At 41.0% G+C, this 24,860-nt stretch overlaps 1 protein-coding gene across 5 annotated transcripts; it reads right to left on the reverse strand.

The window, feature by feature from the left end:
* Window positions 1-1,758: 1,758 nt before the first annotated feature.
* LOC145489392 (uncharacterized) lies at window positions 1,759-24,287 on the reverse strand. 5 transcript variants are annotated; one of them, XM_081468368.1, is made up of 12 exons: window positions 22,735-24,287; window positions 21,812-22,303; window positions 18,212-18,510; window positions 17,737-17,926; window positions 17,110-17,324; window positions 16,390-16,714; window positions 15,848-15,893; window positions 15,226-15,360; window positions 12,079-12,338; window positions 3,710-11,812; window positions 3,109-3,630; window positions 1,759-2,205 (listed from the first exon to the last, which is right to left on the reverse strand). In XM_081468368.1, exons 1-12 carry the CDS (start codon window positions 22,745-22,747, stop codon window positions 1,760-1,762), a joined length of 11,046 nt encoding a protein of 3,681 aa, XP_081324494.1. In that variant the 5' UTR covers window positions 22,748-24,287; the 3' UTR covers window position 1,759. The 5 variants fall into 5 exon arrangements, with proteins under 5 accessions (XP_081324494.1, XP_081324501.1, XP_081324485.1 ...); XM_081468375.1 differs by having other exon boundaries at window positions 12,079-12,296; window positions 21,812-24,287; XM_081468359.1 differs by having other exon boundaries at window positions 21,812-24,287.
* Between the last annotated feature and the right edge of the window lie 573 nt (window positions 24,288-24,860).

Raw genomic sequence — 24,860 nt, forward strand, 5'->3', positions numbered from 1 at the left:
CTGGTTAAAGTTGGAAGCGGTTTTATCAGTAAATGTCTGTGTTAGCTTGTGGCTGCAGATAAACTTATGTGTTGTCCATCTCTGGCTTTGGGAGATCACACACCGCTTGAAAGGTTTGCTTTCCTAAACTAATAGCATATTGGTAACACAAAAGTCCAAAAAATGACTAACATAATCAGATATTGTAAGTCGTGAGTGTTATTATATAACACTCCCATAAAAATATAAAAATATCGCAAAATGGCGCTATTACGTTGGCAAAATAGTGCTACTGTACTATACGAAGATTATGCTCGATAATCCCCCCCCCCCACCCCCTGTACTGTTATACTTGACAACCCCTACTGCACGTGAGAAAGAGCGGCAGAACTAGAGCCTGACTAGTTTCTAGCTTTGTAGTTATCCACACATAAGAACAGGTAACCTCTTCCTGCAGCTTTGTAATTTATTTACTTTCATAAATTCTTTCTTAACACTCAATTTAAATAACCTATCTAACAATAAATATATAATTTCTCTTTAACAAAGAAATGTTTTCGAAAGGATTTAACTTAAAATAAATATGGAATCAGATATGCATCCTTCAAGAATTAAGACCTCGAGAGGTCGAATAAAATTAAGAATATTACAATTTACATTTTTCCCCAAACGGCGAGCGTCAGCTGTTTAATACTTGGTAACAGATACGATAACCTATAAGTAAGATATGTTTTTGGTTTGGTTTGTGATCAAGATTTCCCAATTTAAATGTGCATTGTACAATTCAATTTGTTAGCTAAACGTATATCTAAATTGTGATAACAGTGCTTTAGTATCGGGCCAAATTTGAAAATGTCATATTTCTTCCATCCTTTCGCCGCTTTCCATCAATTTCGTGGTAAACAGATACCACACAAAAAAAGGCGTACAAAAAGCATTAAAAAGAATTACCAGCAACAAAGGCCATGAAAAATAACATATAAAAATAATTAAAACATAAAAACTGGTTAATCTCCATTGAGACGCGCAAAGAAACGCTAATGCAACTGTCTTCTTGTTTTTAATATTTGGAAAAGTTTTGGATCTTTCACGAGGATTTGCCCTAAAACAGCAACTTCTCCCTCGAATAAAATTAATTTGGGATACCTACCACTGTACCATAATGCCTTTTATTTTCGCGAATATAGCAGTTCTAAGTCACCTCATGAAAAATATTTTATTGCGTTTTATGTCAAGTAAGAAAACAGACTGCGTTTCGCTAGCTTTGCTCGCAAAAATGAAAGGCATTAATAACATACTTCACCCTTACATTACTTTCTATCATCTCGTCACTTAGACAATTTTGTTTGCTCTCTGAGATTGCTCTACAATTTTCAGTTTTTTTTTTCTTCTATGGACTGAAGAGTTAGCTCTCTTGTGCTCAACACAAGTTTAAAATATCTCTAAGTAATTAGCTGCAAAATGTAAGAGCTGGCTTAGAAACTGCTTATCGAATTAATTTCAAATACAATGAATCTTAAAGTGGTCAAAATATCATTGTTTCCGACCCGTCATTCAGTATTTTGTAAATGACAACACAACATTTAAACTTGCTACAATGGGCTTAATCCTCTGTAATAGCCTATTACTGTAAAACGACATGTTAAATGGACATTGTGAATGTTACGTTTTGTGATTAATCCATAACCTTCGTTCATTTTCATATATTTCTGTTTTTTATTTTCACTCACTCAGGATTGGTGGCCGTGTTTTCTTAGTTCGTCTGCCTGCGTCAAGCTTATTATGGAATCCCCGCAATTTCCCGCGGTCTCACATTTTCTTTAAACTGCCCTACGATGTTTCCCGGAGGAAAGTACCGCCCGACGACAACATTTCTCCCATCGGGGGCAACAGCCATTCCCATGCCAAACTCCTCTGTCCCTACCCAAACTAACTGGGTGAAATGGCTCGTATCAGAAGTGTAGCCAGGGCAGTCGAAGTCGTAATCTTGCACCTCATCGTACCACATGTCAACCGCCCCACGGGCGGAGAGCGAGCTATCCCATGTGTATGCCAAGTTCTCCCCGCGGTCTTTTTGTCCGCTGTGCGTCAGCGAATTGGTCTTAACCAGGCGCTCTGCGTAATTCTGCGCTTCTGCAGCCAGCAGTGGAGACCAGCGCAACGGTGGGGCGTTGTGAAATGTACGGTAGTAATTATGTGAGATGACGCACTCAGTTTTAAATTTTTCTGATGATGTAAGAAGATTATGAGATGAGTTTACACAAATGAGAATGTGAGTGATAAAATAAAATAATAAAAAAATAACCTTTTTACCCTCGGCAGTGTTTAAAGCATAAAAGCTAGTAGGGCCGAGGAAACAACAGACACAAATAATTCAAATTGAACATAAAATCGTTAAGCATCCCAACTGGCCGGATGTAAACCATTTGGCTATTTGCAAGCGTGGCCGAGGATTTGAACTTGGGGCTACTCTGAAACAAATCCAGGTAGTGTCGAGAGAAGAACTCGAACCCGGGACCGCTTGATTGCGAGTCCGACGTGCTGACCACTCGGCCACACTGCCTCCACAGTGATGAAATATGAAGCGCAAGTGTGCGAAAGTAGAAGAGACCCACTTAGGTAGTAGGGGTTTTTTCGGAGACTTCAGAAAGCAACTAGTGTTTTTACTTTGGTTTATATAGAGGTGGTCTTGCTCTGCAGTTATTTGTTAGACGCGGACATCACAGCAAATTGCCTCCAAAACCTGAGCGTAACTGTTTTGCTCCGTCATTAGCCAGTCCCGGTGGATTTAGCTGTAGTATTGTAGCTGTGCCCAAATATCGAATTAGCATTTAAAACGCTTATTCTACTTGATTTAGATTTTAATAAAAATTACTTATTGCATATCGCTCTTGATCTTTAACCAGTGGTCTGAAATTAATACGGCTTTCACCAACAAAGTCAGATTACACTGTTACTTTACGCACAGTGTACAGCACAAATGTAACAAATTGTATTGAATGGCGGACATTCAATGCCTTCAAGCTTGAAGTTTTGCAAATCATCAAGTCTATTTGCTACCGGCAGCCAGCAAATCAAAGACCGAAATGCGCATTAGTGTGCAAACTCTAAGTTATTCATTGTCACTACCTCTTTCCGCTGGTGTTACTGGCGGAAGACCCGATCTTGAACGTCTCCTTGCACTTGATCTTCGTCTTTTCAGTCGACCTGACGAATCTCTGGGGGCTTTAATATTGTCTTTAAACTCTCCAACGATGTTTCCCGCCGGTTTATACAGTGCTGCAACATATTGCGTTCCATCGTCAGCGACACACTTCGCTACACCCAACTCGCGCGAGGAGGCCCAAACGACTTGCGTAAAATTACCGCACTTGGCATTGTAAGCTGGGACTTCAAAATTGTAATCCGTGGTTTCTTTATACCACATTTCGACGACTTCAGAGCCATTTAAATCTTTCCCGTGTACGCTCAAAAGGTTTTGGCCTACTGCTTTTCCGTCGCAACGTTCGAGACAATTCACCGATGCCATATGTTCCGCCCACTCTTTTGCGTCAGCGGCCAGCTCGTCAGACCATGTCAGCGGTTTAACTCTGTGTTGTCGGCGGTACAAGTTGTGTTCTAGGAGACAGTTTTGCTCAAAGTCGTCTAATTCTGTAAAAAAAACAGAAACTGTGTTACATATCAAGTGCTTAACATTTAAAACTTCAGTTGAAAAGAAAAGAAATCTAACCTTCCAAATCAGCAGATGGGGTCGAGGACAGCGATCCTTCACTTGATATATTTTGTTCACCGGAAGAGTCACTACTTAAATTCTGCTCCGTTTTTTCGTCTTTCGTTTTACTAGACTCAGAGACGTCTTTCTCTTTAGCAGGTTCTTTAGATAAACTCACGTCCTCTTTGTCTCCTCTTTCGCCAGAAGTGTCTTCTACCGTAGTCTCTGCAAAACTTTCCTGAGTTGTTATTTCTTCTTGTTCTCTTGAAAGGCTTCCAGAGTGTTCTTGGCATTCGCTGCTAATTTGGTAATCCGCCTTTTCTTCCTCCTTAGCTTGAACTTCAATAGACTCGGCTGCTTGTCGAATCGAAGATGACGTCATGGTCTCGCCTAATTCATCTTCGTGTAAAGTTTCTTCACTACTAGAATGCACATCAGAATGGAATACATCCTCATCTCCTTCTTCTCCTTGGAAACCAGCATTTTCGTCATCACAGTCTTCATCAGACTCGACTTGGCTCAACTTCTCCTCTAAGATAACAAATGACTCCAGCCGCTCGTATTCTTCCAATTGACGCTGTTCCTCTTCATCCAGCTCGTCTTCCGGGGAATCATCGATTTCAAATTCTGGAGATTCCCGGATTTCCTCCAAGGCCATGTTTTCAAATCCTTCTTCGAAGAAACCTTCTGGAACGGGCTCCTTTTCGGCTTTAAGGTCATCCTTGACGGATTCTACAACGTTGTTCTCAACATCATTTTCCTCTTCAGGAATGACATAGATCTCTCGGTGGTCCGGTATATCTTCTTCACCAGAAGATTCAAACTCATCACTATATCGCACCAGTATGAATTCTTCAAGGTTTTCTTCTAAGGGATCTCCCTGTCGCACGTAAGTTTCAGTGTACGAGGCTTCGCTTTCGACTTCCTCATAAGCTGGTTCTAAGCTCTCTGTCGATGACAGCTCTACATAATAGCGTGTGGTAGCACTCTCATCATCCTCGTACAGATCAACTTGGCTCAAGTCGAGCGGTTGCCTTCGCGGTTTTGTTTGCGCTCGTTCGGGGTTTTCTTCATCGACCCATCTTTCGGAAATTCCTGTGTCGTCCGTTGTTTCATGCTCTTCGTCTTTACTCGACACGCCTTGTCCGTCTGTTTCTCTAGAAGCTGAGATATCTACTTCTTCTTCAAACACTGCATAAACCGCGCTTGGTTCAACTTTCTCGGCAGGCTCCCGAACTTCTTGAAACGCTGATACTTCCAATTCCTCTTCCAACTCGGGTGAATGTGTTCTAAGTTCAGTAGTTTCAACTGGCTCACGTTCAAGGTTTTCCTTGACCGGCTCATCACTACGTTCATAAGCTGAAACTTCAACTTCCTCTTCAAACGTAGACGCTTGCATTGTGCTGTCGTTGGTTTTAGGAGACGTCTGTACTTGTTCCTGTACTTTTTGCATTTCCAGTTCTTCCTCATAAATAGGTTGCACTTCGCTGATCTCCACTTCTTCCTCAAAGAGTGGTTCCTGTTGATAACCTTCAGGGACATCGCTCTCCTCCTCTCGGTCAGGTTGGTTTACTTCTTCTAATGAGCCTTCCTTCTGTGCTTGCTCGTGAATTGGTCGTCCTTCACTGATCTCTACCTCTTCCTCGTAGATAGGTTCCTGTTGATCGCCTTCGTAGATATCGCTCTCCTCCTCACGGTCACTTTTGTCCATTCCGTCCACTGATTCTGCCTTGGAAGATCTCGACTGGCTACGATCTATACTTTCCACACCCTCCCCACGGAATTCTTCCTCTGACAACGCTTCATCCATACGCATGATGTCAATTTCCTCTTCAAACTGTTCCCCCGCCGACTCTTCCTCAAGAGAGGCCTCGTCATCTTTCAAAATAACCAACACGTCATCCTGTGTTACAACCTGTTGAATTTCCTGAGCGTCCTTAACTTCAGAGTGGACAATGAAACTCTTCACAAATGTGGTCTCTCTTTCCACGGTTACACGTGGGTTCATCAAGGGAGTCTGCTGCTCTACTGCCTTGTATTCCATCACTTCGGTTTTAAGAAGGCGAACTTCCGTTTCGTCCTCCGAGAGTTGTTTTTCGAACTTCGCAGATTCTTGATCTTTAGCTTCTTTCTCCAAAATACCCTCACTCAGTTCATCAGTTGTTTTAAATTGACGTACGTTGTCGCTCTTTTCCCAAGAAGTTTGGTTACTTGTTTGATGAATTGGAGTAAAAGATACTTCCTGAAATTTCTTGACTTCCTCGTGAAGTATACCTTCGCCTCCATTTTTCTCTGCTTTGTAGCAGATTTCCTCGCTTGCAAATCCAGTCGCAACGTAGGAGTTGGTAGAGGATACCTGACGCGTTGTTTTCGTTGCAAGAACCTCGACTTCGTAAGATGTTTCCATTTTCCTTGCTTTTTCTCCCATAAAGATTTGTTCCCCGTGTTTTGTCTCTTTACTTTCTACAACCTGGTAGCCTGTAGACTTGATTTCAACTGATCTTTTTTCTGTCTCGCTTACAACCGTGAACGTCTGGATCTCACTTGCGAATCCTTTTTCTTCATTAGGCTCAGAAACTCGGCTTTCGTCCTTAACTTCAATTTCCCAAACCTTTTCTTGGATTTTTTCTTCTCCACGCACACTACGTTCTTGTTCAACGGTTCTTGTGTAATGTTCAACGCCAACGAGAGGCTCTTGTGCGGCGACTAATTGTGCGTTGTCAGTCTCGTCCCAAAGTTTGTCTTGTTGTTCTGCAATCTGCGGACCACACCTGACTTTTTCCGAAACAACGGGTGCAGGCTCCTTTGAACTGGCCAAAGAAGTTTCACGTCCAAAGACCCCCTCCATTTCTTCATATTCTTCCAAAAAGTCTCTTTCACTTAAGTCGTCATCCTCTTCTGCACCAGCATGGTAGTCAGAGTCGGAGAACTCCGCAGCCGTCTGTAGTGGGGGCTCAGAGATGACGAAACTAGTCTCTGTTTCTAAAGGTTCCTCGACTTCGTGGTACGTCTGAGCTGTTTCAATCACAACTGATTTCTCGTTCAAGACATTTTCTTCGTAGATTCCCTGTGGTGACAGTTCTTCTGTTATGTACAGGGATCGTAACCCTTTGGATACTGACTTCTCCGAGATGTAGTCACTTTCCTCGTATGGTATAGCATGGTAAGTTTCGGTACCGTATTCTTCGTTGATTGTTTCATAATCTTGGAAATCTCTGAGTTCACTGGAGACGTGCAAAGGTGACGACGAACACTCAGATATCAATTCTGACGCGGAACCCTCTTCGTTTTCTTCAAAAGGCTCAGCAAATTCCCTTCGTTCTTCTACATCTTCTATCTCTAGTGTAAACTCCGATTCGCAGGAGTCTGCTGTCACATGGGAGTGAGAAACTTCTTGGTCTTCCGTCGGATATGAGACGACTGTTTCTCCGTTGTCTTCGTATCTTTCCTTCTCTATATCATAGTCGTCTTCTGGCTCTTCTTCTACATAATAGGCATCATCTTCTTCATTTTCTGATAATTCACCAGAAAGGTTTACAAAAATAACGGGCACCTCTGTTTTTTCCCGTTCGTCGTACTGTTGCGCTATCTCGGTTCTTGTTTCGACCACTTCTGTGGATTCCTGCTGTGCGGCATCGATTTTAAGTTCCAATGCAGCGGCAGCAATGCTCAATAAAGATTGTGGAGACTTCAGAACTACAGTGATAGCTTGCACCTCCGTTTCCTCAATCTCTTCAGCGCACGCTCCTTCGTCTGGTTTCTCCTCCTCAGACGATTCCTCTGGTGGTTCAATATTTGACAATTCTCCAGCTACATGAAATGAAGGCTGGGTTGTTTTGAGAATTTGGGTTGTGGTTATCAATTCTTGGCTCTCCTCATACGCCAAACTTTCTTCCACTTGCAAAACCTGTTCCAAAGCCTGATCGTGGGTGTCAATGTTTTTTATTTCTCCGGCAATGTGTGCGCTTTGTGATGGATCAATCAATATTTGAGTACCACAGATGCTCTCAAATTCTTCAAACTGTTCGCCAAAATCGGACTTGGGGGATTCATCGTCAGCTCTTACTTCTAAGAGCTCTGAGCTGGTAAACTCGCCAGTGACATAATCGTTTTGATCTACAATCTCCAGGGAAACATAATCGTAACTGGCCTCATCATAAGTTTCTTCCAACTCTCGAGCGTGCTCTGCATCTAGTGTTGCCTCTTCATGTACTTCTTCAACTGTTAAAATGTCGAATGCTTCACCAGCAATGTCCATGGGAACGGAAGGTGTGGTGATCGTCACTTCATCCACAGACGAGTCTTCCTCCACAAAAAGAGACGCCCGTTTGTTTTCATCACTTGTCACCTCTGCAATCTCTTCAAAACTTTCCATGCTTACACTCTCGCCAGCAAGGTGCGTTGGAGATGACGGTATATCACTTATCAATTCGTCTACTAGTGTTTCCTCTTCTGCAAACATTGATGCTCGTTTACTTTCTTCAAAGAGTGCTTCCTCGACTTCTTCAAAGCACTCAATATTTTGGCTTTCTCCGTCAATTTGTTTTGGTGAGGAAGGAGTGTCAGTTTCAACTTCAATAACATCTGTACCTCCTTCTACATACAGTGATGCTCGCATGCTTTCTTCAGAAGGTTCTTCATCGACGTCTTCAAATGATTCAACATTACTTTCTCCTGCAATGTGCTTTGGCGAAGAGGGAGCACCAGTTTCAACTTCAACATCTGTATCCTCTTGTAAAAATATCAATCCTCGTCCACTTTCTTCAACGGGTTCTTCGCAAATTTCTTCAAAGGACTCGGCATAATTACAAGTTTCGCCTGCGACGTGTTTCAGCGAAGAGGGTGTATCAGTTGTCACTTCATCAACAAGTGGTTCTACTTCAAAACAAACCGATGCTCTTTTGCTTTCTTCAATGTGTTCTTCCTTAATTTCGTCGAAGGGTTCAGCTTGTCGACTTTCGCCTGCAATGTGTTTGGGCGAGGAATGAGTGTCAGTTGTGACCTCATCTACAATTGATTCTACTTCTCCTCTTTTGCTTTCATTGATGGGCTCTTCATTAACTTCGTCAAAGGATTCCGCTTGTCGACTTTCGTCCGCAATATGTTTGGGTGAGGAGGGTGTACCAGTTGCCACCTCATCTACAAATGGTTTTACTTCAAAAAACACTGATGCTCTTTTGCTTTCTTCGATGGTTTCTTCATTAACTTCGTCAAAGGATTCAGCTTGTCGACTTTCGCCCGCAATATGTTTAGGTGAGGAGGGCGTATCAGTTACCACTTCATCCACAAGTGGTTCTACTTCAAAAAACACTGATGCTCTTTTGCTTTCTTCGATGGGTTTTTCATTAATTTCTTTAAAGGATTCAGCTTGACGACTTACGCCTGCAATATGTTTGGGCGAGGAAGGAGTGTCAGTTGTGACTTCATCTACAAGTGGTTGTACTTCAAAAAACAGCGATGCTCTTTTGCTTTCTTCGATGGGTTCTTCATTAATTTCGTCAAAGGATTCAGCTTGACGACTTACGCCTGCAATGTGTTTTGGCGAAGAAGGAGTGTAAGTTGTCACTTCATCTACAAGAGGTTCTACTTCAAAAAACAGCGATGGCTTTTTGCTTTCTTCGATGGGTTCTTCGTCAATTTCGTCAAAGAATTCAGCTTGTAGACTTTCGCCCGCGATGTGTTTTGGCGAGGAGGGAGTATCAGTTCCAACTTCATCTACTAGTGTGTCTACTTCTAAAAACACCGATGCGCCATGGCTTTCTTCCGTCGCTTCCTCATGAATATCCTCAAAGGTTTCAACATTTCGGCTTTCTCCTGCAATGTGTTTTTGCGACGGAGTGTCTCGCACTACCTCATTTACAATGGAGTCCTCTTCCTCAAATAAGGAAGCACACTGTTCTTCTAGGGTTTCGTTTTCTTCTGAAGCAACCTCTGTTTGTTCGAGGGTTGCACCTTGTACAGCAGTACATCTTGGAGAAGAGGGAGTTTCAGTCGCTCTGTCTTCTGCTACTGCGTTCTCGTCCATATATAATGATGCTGGCCTGCGTTGTTCAGCTTGTTTCACCTCAATGATTTCCTCTGTGCGTTCACTTTGTCTACTTTCATGAGAAATATATTCAGAGGAAGAAGGAATAAAATACACTGCCTCATCAACTGTTCCATTTTCCTCAACGTAAAATGAAGCTTGCGGAGTTTCTTCGTTTGGACTTGTTTCTGTCACAGCCTCCTCGAGGCGTCGAGTTTCAGCAGCTTCATCTGCAAATGTTGTGTCGTCTTCTTCCAGGCGACGAAACATCTCTTCAAAGTTAATCTCAGATTGAACATCTCGACGGACGTCGGCCTCGATATGCTCTGCAATCTCTGGTAACTCAATCACTCTTGATGATTTAGGTGTATGATTATAATGTAACGGCTCCACTGACTCGTCAAAAGAGTGCGTTATGTCAGATGAGACGGTAACTAAACCGAATTCTAAACCAGTTTCCTCAAGAACCTTCGCGCGCTCTTGATCGTAATCACGAAGAGCGGCTTCACAAGACTGTTCTTCCATGGAAGTATCAGTCCTGTCCTGAGTGATTTCGTCCTGTGACTCTTCTTTTTCAATTGAACTCTCCAACCGGACCTCTAACTCTTTCAGGTCCATTGCGTTTTCAGGCGGACGATCTCGTCTACCTGATTCAATAATGGTCTCGCGAACAAGTTCAACTAAATCTACAGGTTTCGAGGTTTTGCACTCGTAGTGTAGAGATATGTCTGGCTGAGATTCCTGTTCTTCTTCCAACGCGCTCGTTAATACAAGTCCAATGTCAACACCTACTTTTTCTATATCCGCTGTACGTTCGCTTTCATGATCTCTCAATACAACCTGAACGGTGTCCAGAGACTCGGTTGTCTCAAGACGTTCCATACTAGTTTCGTGTATTTTTTTCGCTTTTTCATTTTCTGTCTCGCCATTTTCGAGTTTTTTAAACAAGGCTTCAAAATCTATTTCCGATTCTACGCTGTCTTTAAGAAAGGCCTCGCAGATCTCTTCAACTGGTGTTCTTTCCTGTTGTTGCTCACGATCATTTCTGTTGTTCATAAGATTTTCCACAAACTTTCCTTCCGTTGTTTCGTGAAAATCGGAAATTTCGTCACTGGCCCCTTCACTTTCGAAAGTCGACGAAATTCCCATTCTAGAAATAAGGTCTTCCATTCGAATATTTACGTGATCTTGTTTTACCGCCAAGTAACAAAACTCAGGATCTGACGTTCTTTGAAAAGATGCTTGTGGCACCTCAATTAGCGCCTCGCTAGTTTCAAAACGTTCTTCACTGTACTCATCTGGCACATCTTCCATGAAATTCGGTGGTTCATCTTCGCACAATTTGAAAGTTTCAGTTTTTTGAAATTTCGTAGCGGTGCTCAATTTCGTTGACGCGTAAACAGTTTTTGTTGAAGATCGTGGTTGCTCTTCCTCCTCCGTAATATCAGCATACTGGTGTGACGCATCCTCGTCAGAAAAATCAAAGATCTCCATAGCAGATGGCTCTTCTTCCATAAATTCGTGAGTTACGCAGACGCTGTCTTCGAACTCATAATCTTGAAGGCCCTCATGCCTCGTTTCACAATTTGTGTAATCCAGCACGTCCTCTGCGTCCGATACACTTACCAGACTTTCATTTTCGTCTTCGCCCTCGTCGTCGAATATTTCTACGTGTGACTCTGCTTCGTCTCCTTCTCTGTGAGCAGGAAATACGTCATCAAATTCCAACTGGCATTCGTGCTCTTCTTCCATTATTTCTTCTTCTTCCTTCCTTTCTTCTTCTTTGTGAAGCGATTGCCTTTTCTTTAGAGAAGCCAGTTCTTCCAGTTCTTCTTGAATGAGACTTCGCCTAAGTGACGATTCTGAATTGGAGGGCGATTGCCTTCCATGTTGATACGTTTCAAAGAAAGCTATTTTGGAGAGGACGTTTCCTTTATGCATTTCTGGTTCGGTACCATCCGAGTCTAATGAGAGAGAACGTCGAATTTCACAGAAATGTTGGTAAAGATCGTCCTCGGGATCAGAAAACAAATCAGCCTCTTCCAATTCGGCCTTCTCCGTATGTACCAATGGTTCCTCAGTCACGCAAGTAAGATCTGAAGAGAAAAGGCACGATGTTACAAGCTAACAGGTAAAGATTGTCACATTCAAGAGAAAAAAGTATGCTTGCGGTAAGTTGCGTTTTGAAGAGGTCAGAAGCCATTACAAAATAATAAAGGCAATGAGATCTCTAATGATGTACATAAGCTGCAAAACTGGAATTTACTTTTCATGCAATACAGAATGGCCTCTCCTTTAATTTAGATTTGGAAGCTATTATAATGCCTCTCGGAATCCGCTTCAGGAATGCTTGTTTTCTTACCGTCTTCTTCTGTCGCGTTATCCATTTCATACGCTGTCCTAGCATCTTCTTCTTCTTCCTGCTCTCTTTCATCTTCTGGTTCGTGATCATTCTCTTCCTGGGCGGTCTCCTCTGCAACTCCTTTCCTCTGAAGAGTGGGACTGTTAGGATCTATCCACACCAGGCGGGTGAAGTGATCGCTTACAGACAGTGTGTTTGCAGAATCTTGCTCGTCGGCCCTGTGGAGGATATTCTCGTTCTCATCAAACTGGTCCAAGTCACTGAGGGGGGAAAGTGTCAATGACACTAAATCAGCATATCGGCAAACTAAGGGATGAAATCTGATATCATCCATCAAGCGCATGGAAATATAGGCTCCTAAATTCTTAAACCCTCTTCTCCTCTTCCTGTTTTAAAGACCATTGTTCCCTTCAAACAGATATAGGAACTGGTATATTCGTGTTAGATCAAGGCTCCGTTAGAGAACAGTCATTAGTATAAAAACAACGGAAACAGATATAACAACACAGCTGTTCTCCTTTTCATGTATCTGTATTTCTCATCTTGGGAAAATGTCAATATTTTTTTCTGGGGGAGGTCATGGGTTATGAATAGGCAAGATGAGGAGAATTTAAGATTAATCACTACTGGGAATTAAACTAAATGTAAATACTTCTGCTACAAGATTGAAACCAATCATTTCTGAATTTTTTTTTTTTTAATAACCGCGCTAAGTTAGTGATTAGCTTGTTAGAGAATTAAAGAAATTTGAAAGTTGTTTAACTTCGTGTAGTTATATTCGTCACATCTTAAATATTATGTTAAGAGTATTATAGGGAAACAAACGACTTCATTAATTTGATTCACTTGTCGTTTGTATAAATAATATTATTGGATTATTGTATTAAGTTATTTTCTATATTTTTGTAAGAAAAAGACGTTAAGTAAATGTTAGGAAGAATTATGCTTTTTTAAAACTTATTGGTTATAACGTTTTTGAAGACTATTATATAAGTTTCAGCTAGCTGTTCAAGTTAGATACTTATTTGTTATGTATTTAGTTTCCCAAGCGTTACTTCGCGTTAATATTTTTTAACGTTCATTTTGTTTTAACAGGGAAAACAAATTTAATTCAGTTTGAATTTGTTTAGATAAAATCGCCACCTACCACAAGTAGTAAGATATTACTTAGCAAAGAATGATGAAACAGCGAACGAAAGAAAAAGAACAAAATAAGTATGAAAATATGAGTCCAGTCAGTGGAGGCAAATGAGTCGTCAGTGACTAAAACGTAGTTGAGAAGGTCAACGGAGGGGGTTAGTGAATGTTCAAAAGGCAAAAGAAACGTTAATCGGTCATCAGTGAAACTGTCCGAAGTCAAGGGACGTCGAAATTGTTTTCAGAGTCAGAAAGTAACGAGAGTATAAACGAGCAAAAAGGACGAATGGAATATTAGACAAGATCATTCACCCAAAGCTTAAATCAAAATTACAAAGAAGAGTTTAAAGGTTAGGTTAGGTAGCCTTTCCCATCACCTCGAACGCCGCCAAGTCTTTTGGTCGTGTGCAGCGAAAGGCGTTATCAGATTGAAGATGTCAGAGTGATTTAATAATGTCACTGTTTTAAAGGGTTTAGTCAAGTTCGATGATTAGAATTTCCGAGTAAAAGAGTTAAGGAGTGTTTACTTTTGGCTTATAACGCGAGTGTTTAAAACATCTTATCATGATTGGCGTGAGCAACTTCAGACTACGTTTACAAGAGAGCAAAAGTTAGCGAATTCTTCAGGTATCTGGAAAATCCTGGCCTCGGATTCGCCGGGTTTTTCTTTATTTTCTTGGTTTTGTTTCAGTGATTGTTTGTTTTTTCAGATGGGTGCTTTTATTTGTCATATTGAAATTCGGGAATCAAAAGAAAATTTTACGCTGAAATGTTTGTGGTAACCAGCTTTGTAATAAATGCGGTCGCGTATCAAATATAGTTAACAATAACAGCACGTGATTACCCTTCAATCGCTAACTTTATGAAATTCACCAAACTTGTCTCCCGAAACCTTTATGGCATTGTAAAAAAAAAAAAAAATAGGACAATGGTGATCATAACATAAGACGAAATAAGGGACTACTCAAATCCAGGAATTACTTGTCTCAGATCTATCAATTACTTTATCAGTCCGCTCCAATGTAGTAGGTTCCGTGTTAAACGGTATACGTACAACTACAAAAAGAATAATAAAGAGTTATCTTAATTCGTCGGCATCGTACTGTGTCTTGTAGTATAACCGCATAAAGGTGGGGCAACAAAAAGGCTGTTTTTTTTTTTTTTTTTCTCAATTCTGATTTCATCTTCTGACAGGGAACTTTTCTCGCGAATATGAAACTATTATAAAATCAAATTTTCATTTCATCGGCCTATTCAGACTGGCCTTTCTTGAGCAGTATAAAACAATGATGACAAGTAACACTACCATTTGCTGTCATTCTGGTATGTTTGGTCTTATAACTTGGAAGTTTATCGGTACAGACTCTTTTAACCATGTATGCATGAATTGGGGGAACCTTACCATGGCAATGGCGAAGAAAAGAAATTGTGCCAACAATAATTTTAATGCTTACCGCGAAGTACACAAACTGGGCTATAAGAGATAACAGGAAGGAGACGGGAATATTACAGTCCCAAGAAACGTATGTTACCCACCCTCACCACATTCGTTTTGTCTGCCGAGGCATGAGCCAGTGCTCATTCAAATTCATTTATATCATACTCCTGAGAGGACAGGCAATCACACATGGAAGCTGGTTTGCGCAAGCTAAAATAATGACCATAGTTCAACTCTCTACCTCTGGGGATCGAGCCCTATAAATTAGAGAACTTGAATTTTCATTCTTTTTCAGGGGAAGTTCTTCCCTGCACGCAACCAAACGAATTCTCTTGGCTATACCTACGCGTTATGTAACTACCGCACAAAAAGAGAAAGGTTAGCAGCAAAATTTCACAAACGGATCCGTACGGTTGACGCCTTGGCGCGCGTTAACTTGCGAGACGGAACGGACAAGAGAGGGAACAATTTAATGATTTTACTAAGGACATCCGAATACCGCGCGACTTTTGCTCTCGTGTCAACGTACTCCGTGAGGGATCTGAGCAAGGCGGACAAACGAGAGTTCATACCTCCAACTTAAACTGGCGGCCATACTGAGGGGAGGGGAAAGGTGACAGCTGTTTCGACACTGGTCCAAGTCTTCTAATAAACGGTTTAACAGAAACTTTGCGCGGGTAAGTCCACTCCCCTGAGGTGCTTGACAACTAAAGTGGCGACACAAATCAACATGTTAACCAGCTGTTTGATCAACGGCCAATATTCGTCTCTGCTAAAAGAAACCTTCGTCATTGTTATTCCGCGTTCACGTGATGATAAAATACTGTTTCCGAGGTTAAAGCCTGTTAAACGGTTTTGGGGAAGCAAAGATTGTCTACGTCCCGTGCAAAGCGATAAGTTTGCAAAGAAACTACTCTGTCGCATCCGCAGGAAAGTGAAATACTTATCCATCGGCCTTCAACCCTACTTAAAAGTTGTGGTGGAAATATTGTCGTTTTGTCCTCCATTTATACGCAGTAAGCAACGAATGTTCAGTGTTAAACAAAATAAAACACTGTGACTTCAAACTCAAAAGCGTGTGTGAAATCAAACCACTGGCATGTTGTACGCGGCTGCATGAGTGTTGTGATTGGGTGGTTTAAAGGCACATGCATACTAGCCTAGACGCTATGTATGTGCATTAATATTTGTTACCTCCTCTTTGTAGTGTCGCCCGCTAACTCACCAAACGTCTGCGTATCTGGAGAAACAAGAGAAGTGATAATTCATATTTCGTGCACGAATAACGTACTGGAAAATGTAGTCGATTTTGGTTGGAGAAAAATTGGTGGAAAGTCGTACAAAGGATGCAGGATCATTTCCAAAGTCGGCCTAAATAATAAACCTAGAGGTAATTCAAGATTGCCGAAATACAAGATCCTTCGAAAAGTTTCGAAGTTTGCCGAAGGCTACCGAACAAGTCGATCGATGACGCTTGATGAATCCAAGCCCTTAAGTAATTACTGTATGCGTATAAATACCTAAACGAATAGAAAAATCCCCTCCCCTGAAGAGACTTTCGTGTATTTTGCGGGACCATTAGTACCTTTCGCATTACCAAATCAAGAGCCAATAAGGCTAAAGGTAGCAGAGCAAACGCATCTTGAAGCTAACAATTGATGGGGTCTCGCGTCGTGGCCGAACCATGAGAGATCGCGAAAAACATGTCATTTCTAAATCAAAAATATAATCCACACCTTCGTTTTCCCAGCTCAGAAAGCTGTTGGTGGACTTGCTGTCGGTTCGCACTCGGTATCTGTATTCAACATGGAATATCATTGGTTCACAGCTGCCTCTCTCGTGTCCTCTTCGCTTGACATTCTGTACAAACAGCCCGTCTATGTTACCTACAGGCTCGTACCGTGCCACCACTACAGTCACGCCTTCCGCCCCGGTCGCTTTACCCACGCCAAACTTACGACTGCTCAGCCACACCAGCTGGCTAAAGTCAAGTGTCTCGTTACTGAATCCGGGACTGTCGAAATCGTAGTTCAAGATTTCTTTGTACCAGAGCTCAGAGACCTGGGAAGAGTAAGGGAAAAAAATGGTTTTCGTTATCTTAATATATACGCACGACCTGATCACGGGATCAGGTTTAACAAGTGGTCAGATCGTGCATCTCCAAACCGAGGCAACGGCGTCGCTTAGGTCAGAATGATGTTCAAGCTGTTATTTTCTAATGCAGTTTAATAGTTTTTTCCTCCATAAGGAGCTACAATGTTTTGAGACGTGTCTAATGATAAGCTCTCAATTACAAGCCGTTAAACACATTTCATTTATGCTGTTTTGTTTTTGCGCTGAATTTCCATCGACAGCAAGTGCTGTGCAGCTAATACGATTGCACGTTCGCCAATAGTCAGCCAGTGCAACAGTGACGAACAATTCCCTAAGACCCGTGTTCTACAGTATTCTATTACCTTAATCCCACTGATGTGCGCCTTGTCTAGCACCGCCACACTGATCCCTATCCGCGAGTTATCCAGTCCCTCCATGGCGCCCGTCACAAGCAGCCGCTCGGCCCAGTACTGCGCCTCATCTGTTAGGGCACTGCTGAGAACTAGCGGTGGAGAGCCATGGCGGGCTCTGAAGTAGTTGTGTGTCACAAGGCATTCCAGGCGAAAACTTTCTAAATCTAACGGAAAATACAGAATCAGATCCTAGACCCACACAGGCCGTCGAAATCTAACGTTTCATTGAGATTTGGATCGACATAATTGTAAATTTTCGGATTCGTATTGATTTTATCAGTACGAATGCCACGTTCCACGCCATCTTCTAGTCCTTTGGAAAGATCATGCTGCTTAGCAACCTCTCTGGTAAAAGAGAAAAGGGTTCTCGTCAGAGAAGGGACTCTCGTCCAAAATGAGACCAGTTTTTCTTTTACTGTATACCACTGTATTCAGTGAGACTTATTCTATTGTTGTACCGACAAATTCTCAGAAGTAACCTCAAACGAAATGTGTGGTCGTCAGAAATGAGAATTTGTATTTTGAGCTTATGATTGAAGGGGTTGAAACTGAAAGGGATTGGAAGTTACCACTCACCAGGAGCGGGCGGTACAAAGCCCTTTAGTTCTTTACTCTTTCTCTCTCTAACAGCCGACCCCATACGAAGAACGTTATCAGCAAATGACCCCTCCATGTTCCCAGGAGGCTCATAAAATGCTACCACCACGCAGAGATCTCCATCAATGGCCCTACCGACTCCGAGGGACTCTGAAGCGACCCAAACGACCTGCCAAAAAAAAAAAACAAAATTTGTTAGAATTCAATGCGGCAAATATACGTGCTGTAAGAAGGTATCTTTACTCAAATGTAGGAGTGGTGATCTTACTTTATTTTATGACAAAAAGAAGGGTAGAGTAAAAAATAAATAAATGAATAAACAGTTGCGGAAACACTCCAGAAACGCTTTCAGATCACTGCTGAAGAACACAGTGAGCCTTCATGCCAATTTACGGAAGTTCCACTTGCAGCACATTATATTCCCTAAGGAAAGATTTAGAGAATGTGACATTACCTGCGTGAAATTTGACGTATCTTCGCTATACCCTGCGCTGTCAAAGTCATAATCTTCTATTTCATCATACCACATGTCCGTCGTCTCCCGGCCAGAAAGCTCGCCGCCCATCATTCCCGCCAAATTCTCACCCACTGTGTCGTCATCGTTGTGCCGGAGCTCGCCACTTCGCGCCAAGTTCTCGGCCCACTGCTGTGCTTCCCATGCGAGCTCCGCTGACCAGTGCAAAGGAGCCGCTCCATGTCTGAGCCTGTACTCGTTGTGCACCGAGAGACATTCCTCGTGAAACTCTTTAAGTCCTGGGTCAACGAGTGAAATTAATTTGTTGCGAAAGCTGGTTAGAAAATAGTTTGGTAGGATGTTTATTTACAAGATGTCACCCGATAAACATTGAACTAAATACATGTTTTCTCTCGGTAAACCTTGAAACAAAGTGTACTAGTCAGTACCGATTAAGGTGGCTCCCTATAGTTTTACGATCGCACGAGCGCTGAGGAAGTAATCTGCGCGCGCTCAAAGGAAACGTCAGTGTTTTTCGATATTTTATTACGTCAACATGAGCACAAAAAAGCAAAACTGACAGTGAGTTTTCTCGCGTTTCCTTCGGTGAAATTCCGTTAAATTTGGCAGATTGGTAGTAAATATTTTATTTTAGTCGGAGCTCGTTTTTCAGGGAAATCTATAAGACCAGATTTTTTGCAGCGGTAAAAGACATAAATTTGAAAATATCGAAAAAACTGCCTCTACAAACCCTACTTTATTCGTGTTTAAAATTCGTATCCCGCTGGAAGCGATGTGATGTAAACATTTTGGAAGATTTCACCGTAGGAAATTCATGAAAATCACAAATAAAGCCATAAAACAGTAAAAAATACATTTGTTTGAGCATTTAAAATTCAAGACTAAATCCCAAAATTTTAACAGAGATGATAGCAAAATACTATTTAATCATTGTTTATTATATGTATTAAGTTTGAGAGGACTAGGTGTGAAAAGCGAATGCGAAACAGCATTCAAAACATAACACTTGCGCGCGCAACGCCATAAATGATTATCCTATGGAGACACCTTAAACTCAATAAGAAAAATAATGAGATGTACATATACTATCATTCGAGAATCTATTTCGTGGTTCAAGTAAAGTCATTATCACAAGCAACTCGAACTACCACAAACATTTCTTAGCGAGCGGTTGAAAATTGAGCACACAATGAGAGACGTCTGTTGTCATTAAAAGTTAGTTGCCATGTCATTTTTTAACGGCAAAAAATAGAAACATGCTTTCGCGTACGTGCTGTAAGCAATGTGTCAGCGGATCTTTGTTTATTTCCTCGTTAGGGTAAGTTATATTTAACTTGACTGACATAAACATTTGATGAATTGATCAACACTGTAGTATTTAATGGAAGGGTAATGCTTAAAAAGAATTCAGTATAGTCATTTTTTTATACCCGTTTTCTCTTATAACTTATCTGTGAAGCCGCAAATTCACTCTCTTCCCTATATCACCGCATACACAGTATCAAAAACAATCAACATTTCCCAAAACTTGCTAATATAATTTTATTCGCGCAAATACCACACAAAAATTTTTAATAATGAATGGTTTTAACAGAAACAATGACGCCAGTGTAGTGGCTCGTTTCCAAATCAATTGTGTGCGTGGGGTTTTTATTTTTAATTTTTTAGACTCAAAGTGGGAGAATTTCCGTTTCACAGTGTTTACGTTCGGGATAAGCTGCGGCAGTTAAACTTCAAAACGACTGCACCGATTGAATAGAAGTTTCGATAAAAATAAAGCTCAAGATGTAACAGCACTAAGCTGCTCTGTCGTATAATTGCATATTCAGTTCCACTTACAGCAGGTACAGGTGGTATAAAGAATTGAGCCCGAATCCAGCCTTTGTTTTTAACCGCTGTAGAGATGAAATATCTATGGCGCCATGTTTCTGATTAGGAATAATTTTTCGCGAAAATAAGGGAAAAGACTACAGAAACGTGTCGTTAGTTTTGCAACATGTTCCTTTCCTCAAAAAAAAAAAAAAATGGACCCTCAAACACTTAAAATCTGTATTATAAAACGAACATTTTTAAAATTCACAGACAATTTTCAGTGAGATGAAAGCGTCACTGCCACTCTGTGGAAATTAACCAGAGTTCTAATCGTTGCGAAACCAACCAAATTTCCACAAAACTCAAATAAATTAGCTTGAGTTGTTTTGACGGTCAACAATCGTTTCAACTGGTGGATGGAAAATAATTCGTTCATAACATATGCAAAACAAATAAATTTCAATTCGAGGAAGTTCGAAAAATTGTCTGAAGCATTCGCAAAGGCTCACAAGGAATCTCTTAGTTGGTTTCTTATTATTTGATCCATCGACTCATTCCGAAGAAGACGAAAACCAGCTTTTTCTTTTCTAGATGCAACAGGTGATCAATAACGACAATAGGTTTACCTCAGTTCCCTTAATCAACCTCCCGTACAACAAAAACGAAAACAAAGAACAGAAAAGAAAAAGCTAAAGAGGAGATTCAAAATGACAAAAAAAACCAACAACAACAACGAAGATATAATCGGAAAGTCCTAACGTTTCCACAATATAGTTGAAGAATTACAAGTTACTGACCTAAAGAGGAATTCTAGAATTAAATGCAAATTTCACCACTTTAAGAACCTATTAAAAAATTGGTCAAAACAACTCGATCGATAATAAAGATTCGTTTTTCCCTCATTCATTGTTAACTAAACCGGTGCAAATCTTTATCCAATAAAAGGAGAATCCATCGAGTAAAGTTTTTCGCTAAACCGCTTTGAATAAAGCATCAGTACTTTAAAGACCATGAAAGTGACATATTTTTGTTTTAATGCAAATCGATTCAAAATCTTAGCGGACAAACCTAGTAAACCAAAACAAAGCGAGACAACTTCCGCTGAATCCGGCGCAATGCCCAAGCAAAGTCAAATATTTGCAACACTCTACAAACTGACTGAAGAGTTATTACATCGGCGGAGTCGCGTGCTCAATCGTTGCTTTAGAATGTTCGTCGATTGCCTATTTCTCGAGAACGTCGACCGACCACGTTGTTGTTGTTAAAATTAACGAATTGATCAACGGTGTGTGCAGTTTTCATTCATTTTAATAACATAAAGATCCTCCCAGAGGCTGAGTTTTGATTGAATATACGTAGAAATAGTTTGCTGCGACAATCTGTATCCGAGACGCGCTTTTAAATTGACGTCTGAGTACCCGAGCAAACAACGAAAATCGCATGATTTTTTTCCCCTCTTGTCGACAATGAATTTCAGTGTCGTACATGTTAATAGCATGCGAACGTCGATAGAAAATATATTCCCTAAATATTGCGCTCATGTCTAATGGCTTGGAGACCGTAATGACAAGGAAAATCGAGAAAATTCAATATTATAAAGATATTAAACGTGTTTCAATTTTTCACTTCTACATCAATCGAATGAATTAACGTTCTCGAATTGTTTTATTTATTTCAGGCAGGCTAACTTGTGAACAAAATGCAAATGAAAAATCTAAAGCACAGCGGTCGCCATACGAGAGCGAAAAAATAATGCCATTTTCTTACCAAGATAGAGTCTGCTCCAGCGTGTATCATACGCCAGTGGCTGTTCGTTATCTTGCGTGCTTCTTGCTTTCTTCACGTTTCTCGCCACATCTTTTTTGTTCATTGGGGGAAAATACCGTGCCACCACGATCTGTTTTCCGTATTTGGTGACAGCCGCTCCCGCGCCAACCTCGCGCGTACCCTCCCATACCACCTGACAGAAAGAGCGCGTTCGCGAGCTAACACGCGGCTTGTTATGACCAAAATACTTTCCCTCTTCGTACCATATTCGAGTCACCTTCTGTCCGTTTAGTTCTGAGCCCCACAAGCAGACGAAGTTCTCGCCGATGTCCTTCTCGGAGCTGTATCTGGGTGAGCCGGTACTTGCGAGATGCTGTGCCCAACTCTGCGCGCTCTCCGCGAGTCTAGATGACCAGCACAGAGGCGGTGTTCCATGGGCTGCGCGATAGAAGTTGTGGGCAGCTACGCATTCATTGCGAAAGCGCTGCAAGTCTGAGAATAAAACGAACATGGGGCGTTAGCTCATGCGAAGTTATTGACCAGCGATCTACGGAACGCCTGAAAACTGACAGAATGACAAACTACAGAAAAATCGTGAACTCCCATGGCGGTTACTTTCCTCATTCACCGCTCAGTCAAATTTGCTCGACTAAAGCTGACCCTGACTAAAAATTGAAAGCCTCCTCGACGATCCTTCGAACAGAGCTTTCAAACGACAAAAATCTCACTCGTAAACTGAGTGTTTGACTCCGAATCCGTGTCAAATGCCAACATAGTTCCCTATGAAGTGTTATTAAGCTTCTGTAGTCTTCAATTCGATTTTCCAGACTCGCGCGTGAGCCAGCCAAACCAGAACTGACACCGATCACAGAGCGAAGGGAGAACAATTACAATAAGAATACTTCCATCATAGCCCAACTCACCGCTTTTTTCCATTTCGGACCGGCATATGGACGGCGAAAATTACTCGATCCGAATTGAGAAATTTCAGACTGTCTCACTCGAAATTCAACATATTCAATTCATGAAATTCTGCCGCGGTCGATAAGCAGGTGGTGTGGAGTCACGTGACAACAAAGCGGTCATTACGCCGCGTCCTATCTGCTTCTTCAGCTCCCAAAACAAAAACCTAAAGATATAATTTATGGAGTCGGGAAATATCTCTTAGCGCGGAAGACGTACCGATGAAAATCCCATCTAACGCCCTCACTGTGTACAAAAGGAAACCCGCGCCATTTTTCTTCATGAAACTTCAACGTAAAAATCCGCTTTTAAAAACATCACGGATTTATTTGTGTACGATTTCGTCTCAAGAAATTTAAAAGCGAAATGGGTGAAATGCGTTGAAAGGAAGCGTGCACTCGAGTACTGTGTTCATTAGGGAAGTTCCTGAAACTTAACTCCAACAATATGTCATTTGACTGAAAATACATGTAAATAGGAGTTGTTGATGCTAATATCGAAGAACACATGCTCGATTTAGCATTGTACATGGCCACTTTTCACATTTTTACATAACGAGGCGCAGTTACGACAGTTTTGTGAAAACAGCAAATTACGACGGCGACAACAAACGCTTTATTTTGATAAAACATGGCCTTCCAACCAGTAGGGGTAAAGAAGTTTTTCGATTAAAATCCTTTTTTAAAATATTTTCGTGTGGCGATGCCGATCGACAACCGCAACAGAGTCACACCCGAGTTACTGAAAAATTAATATTTGGCAATCAGTTGGCAGCGATAAATGCCGTAGCGGTTTTAGCCAGACGTATCATAAACGAAAAGTCGAGATGATGACACAACATTAGTTCAAGAGGAAAAGCATTTTGCCGAGAATAGTAAGACTGTTTTGTATGCAAAACAGATCGAGTTTTTAAAGTTTTTGTTGGAAAGGCTATTGTGTATAACTTATCTGATTTATGCGAAAGTGAGCGGATAATTTCTAATCCTTTGTCAGCATCCAGCCAATTGTAATCATTAAGAACTGGACTTGAAAATATTAAAACGAGGTATTGCGAGGTGACAAACTCGCGATCAGCTAAGCACGAAACTGAGAAAGCACTCATACGGTCCGCGCCGAGTGTTCTTAACTCAGGAATCGTGTTTTTGTAAGTGGCAAACAATGCTTTCAGCACTAAACTGAAAAACAAAATGACAAACAATCCGTGGGGCGTACCATCAATTATTCAAAACCTGAAATGACTTTCAGTTCGCAAAAAACTTTCACAACCATCAAACCTGCCACTTGGCATTCTTATTTTGAAAGTCATATTAGCAGTTGTCAAGGTTTCAGTGGATGTCCTTGACAACTGCACCTTAACACCGCAAAGACGACGCTTTGAAAAGACCTCAAGATAAAACGAATGACGAATCTTACGTCCCATAAGAATTTTACGCTGAAGTGACTCCAGGAATAATTACGAAAAATCTTCAAAGCGAGATTAATTTTGTAATCAGTAGAAGCTGGCAAGAAAAAATACAAGGTATGAATGATAAGAAGATAACTTGAAATAAATATATGAAATTCCCAGCTGTTAAGGGCTTATTTATCCGAGCAAAGTGTCAAAATGTTTTTATTTCCTTTCCGTACAAACATTTTATTTGAAGAATGTAGTATTAGAAAGCAAGGCTCTCGTGGTGTTAATAATAGCTAAGGGTAGTTTCATTTATACACATCCATACCATAAATACAAGCAATAATAAAGGATTTATTGAGCAGTAGATGTCCAGATTAAAGTGCTAAAATACGCCATGCAAGCGAGATACGGTATACAGATATATGAACAAGAATCTATTAAATATTTTTAGACACTGTTTACATATCATAGTCAGATTTCAAAAAGTGCCGTTCATTATGCACTCTTAAAAAGAGAAATTAATAAGCTGACATCGATTACAAAGCTTTTACAGGTTTTGCATTTTTCTATGAATTCACATTTGGAAACATTTGTTCTATTGGGAAGATGTACAAAGTAAGGAGAGTAACTAACTGGATGGTTTGAATGATTTCTTAAGCGGTGAAAACCGTAACGCTGGCGGATTTTTTTAAG

The sequence above is a fragment of the Orbicella franksi genome, chromosome 1, assembly GCF_964199315.1.
Source record: "Orbicella franksi chromosome 1, jaOrbFran1.1, whole genome shotgun sequence".
Lineage (NCBI taxonomy): Eukaryota > Metazoa > Cnidaria > Anthozoa > Scleractinia > Merulinidae > Orbicella > Orbicella franksi.

Coding starts and splice junctions, on each gene's coding strand:
- LOC145489392 (XM_081468359.1), bottom strand. CDS start 22,322: ATGTTCGTTTTATTCTCAGACTTGCAGCGCTTTCGCAATGAATGCGTA. Junction 16,715..17,109: donor CGCACATCAGTGGGATTAAG/GTAATAGAATAC, acceptor TACTCTTCCCAG/GTCTCTGAGCTCTGGTACAA. Junction 2,206..3,108: donor AGTAACACCAGCGGAAAGAG/GTAGTGACAATG, acceptor TTACATCATCAG/AAAAATTTAAAACTGAGTGC.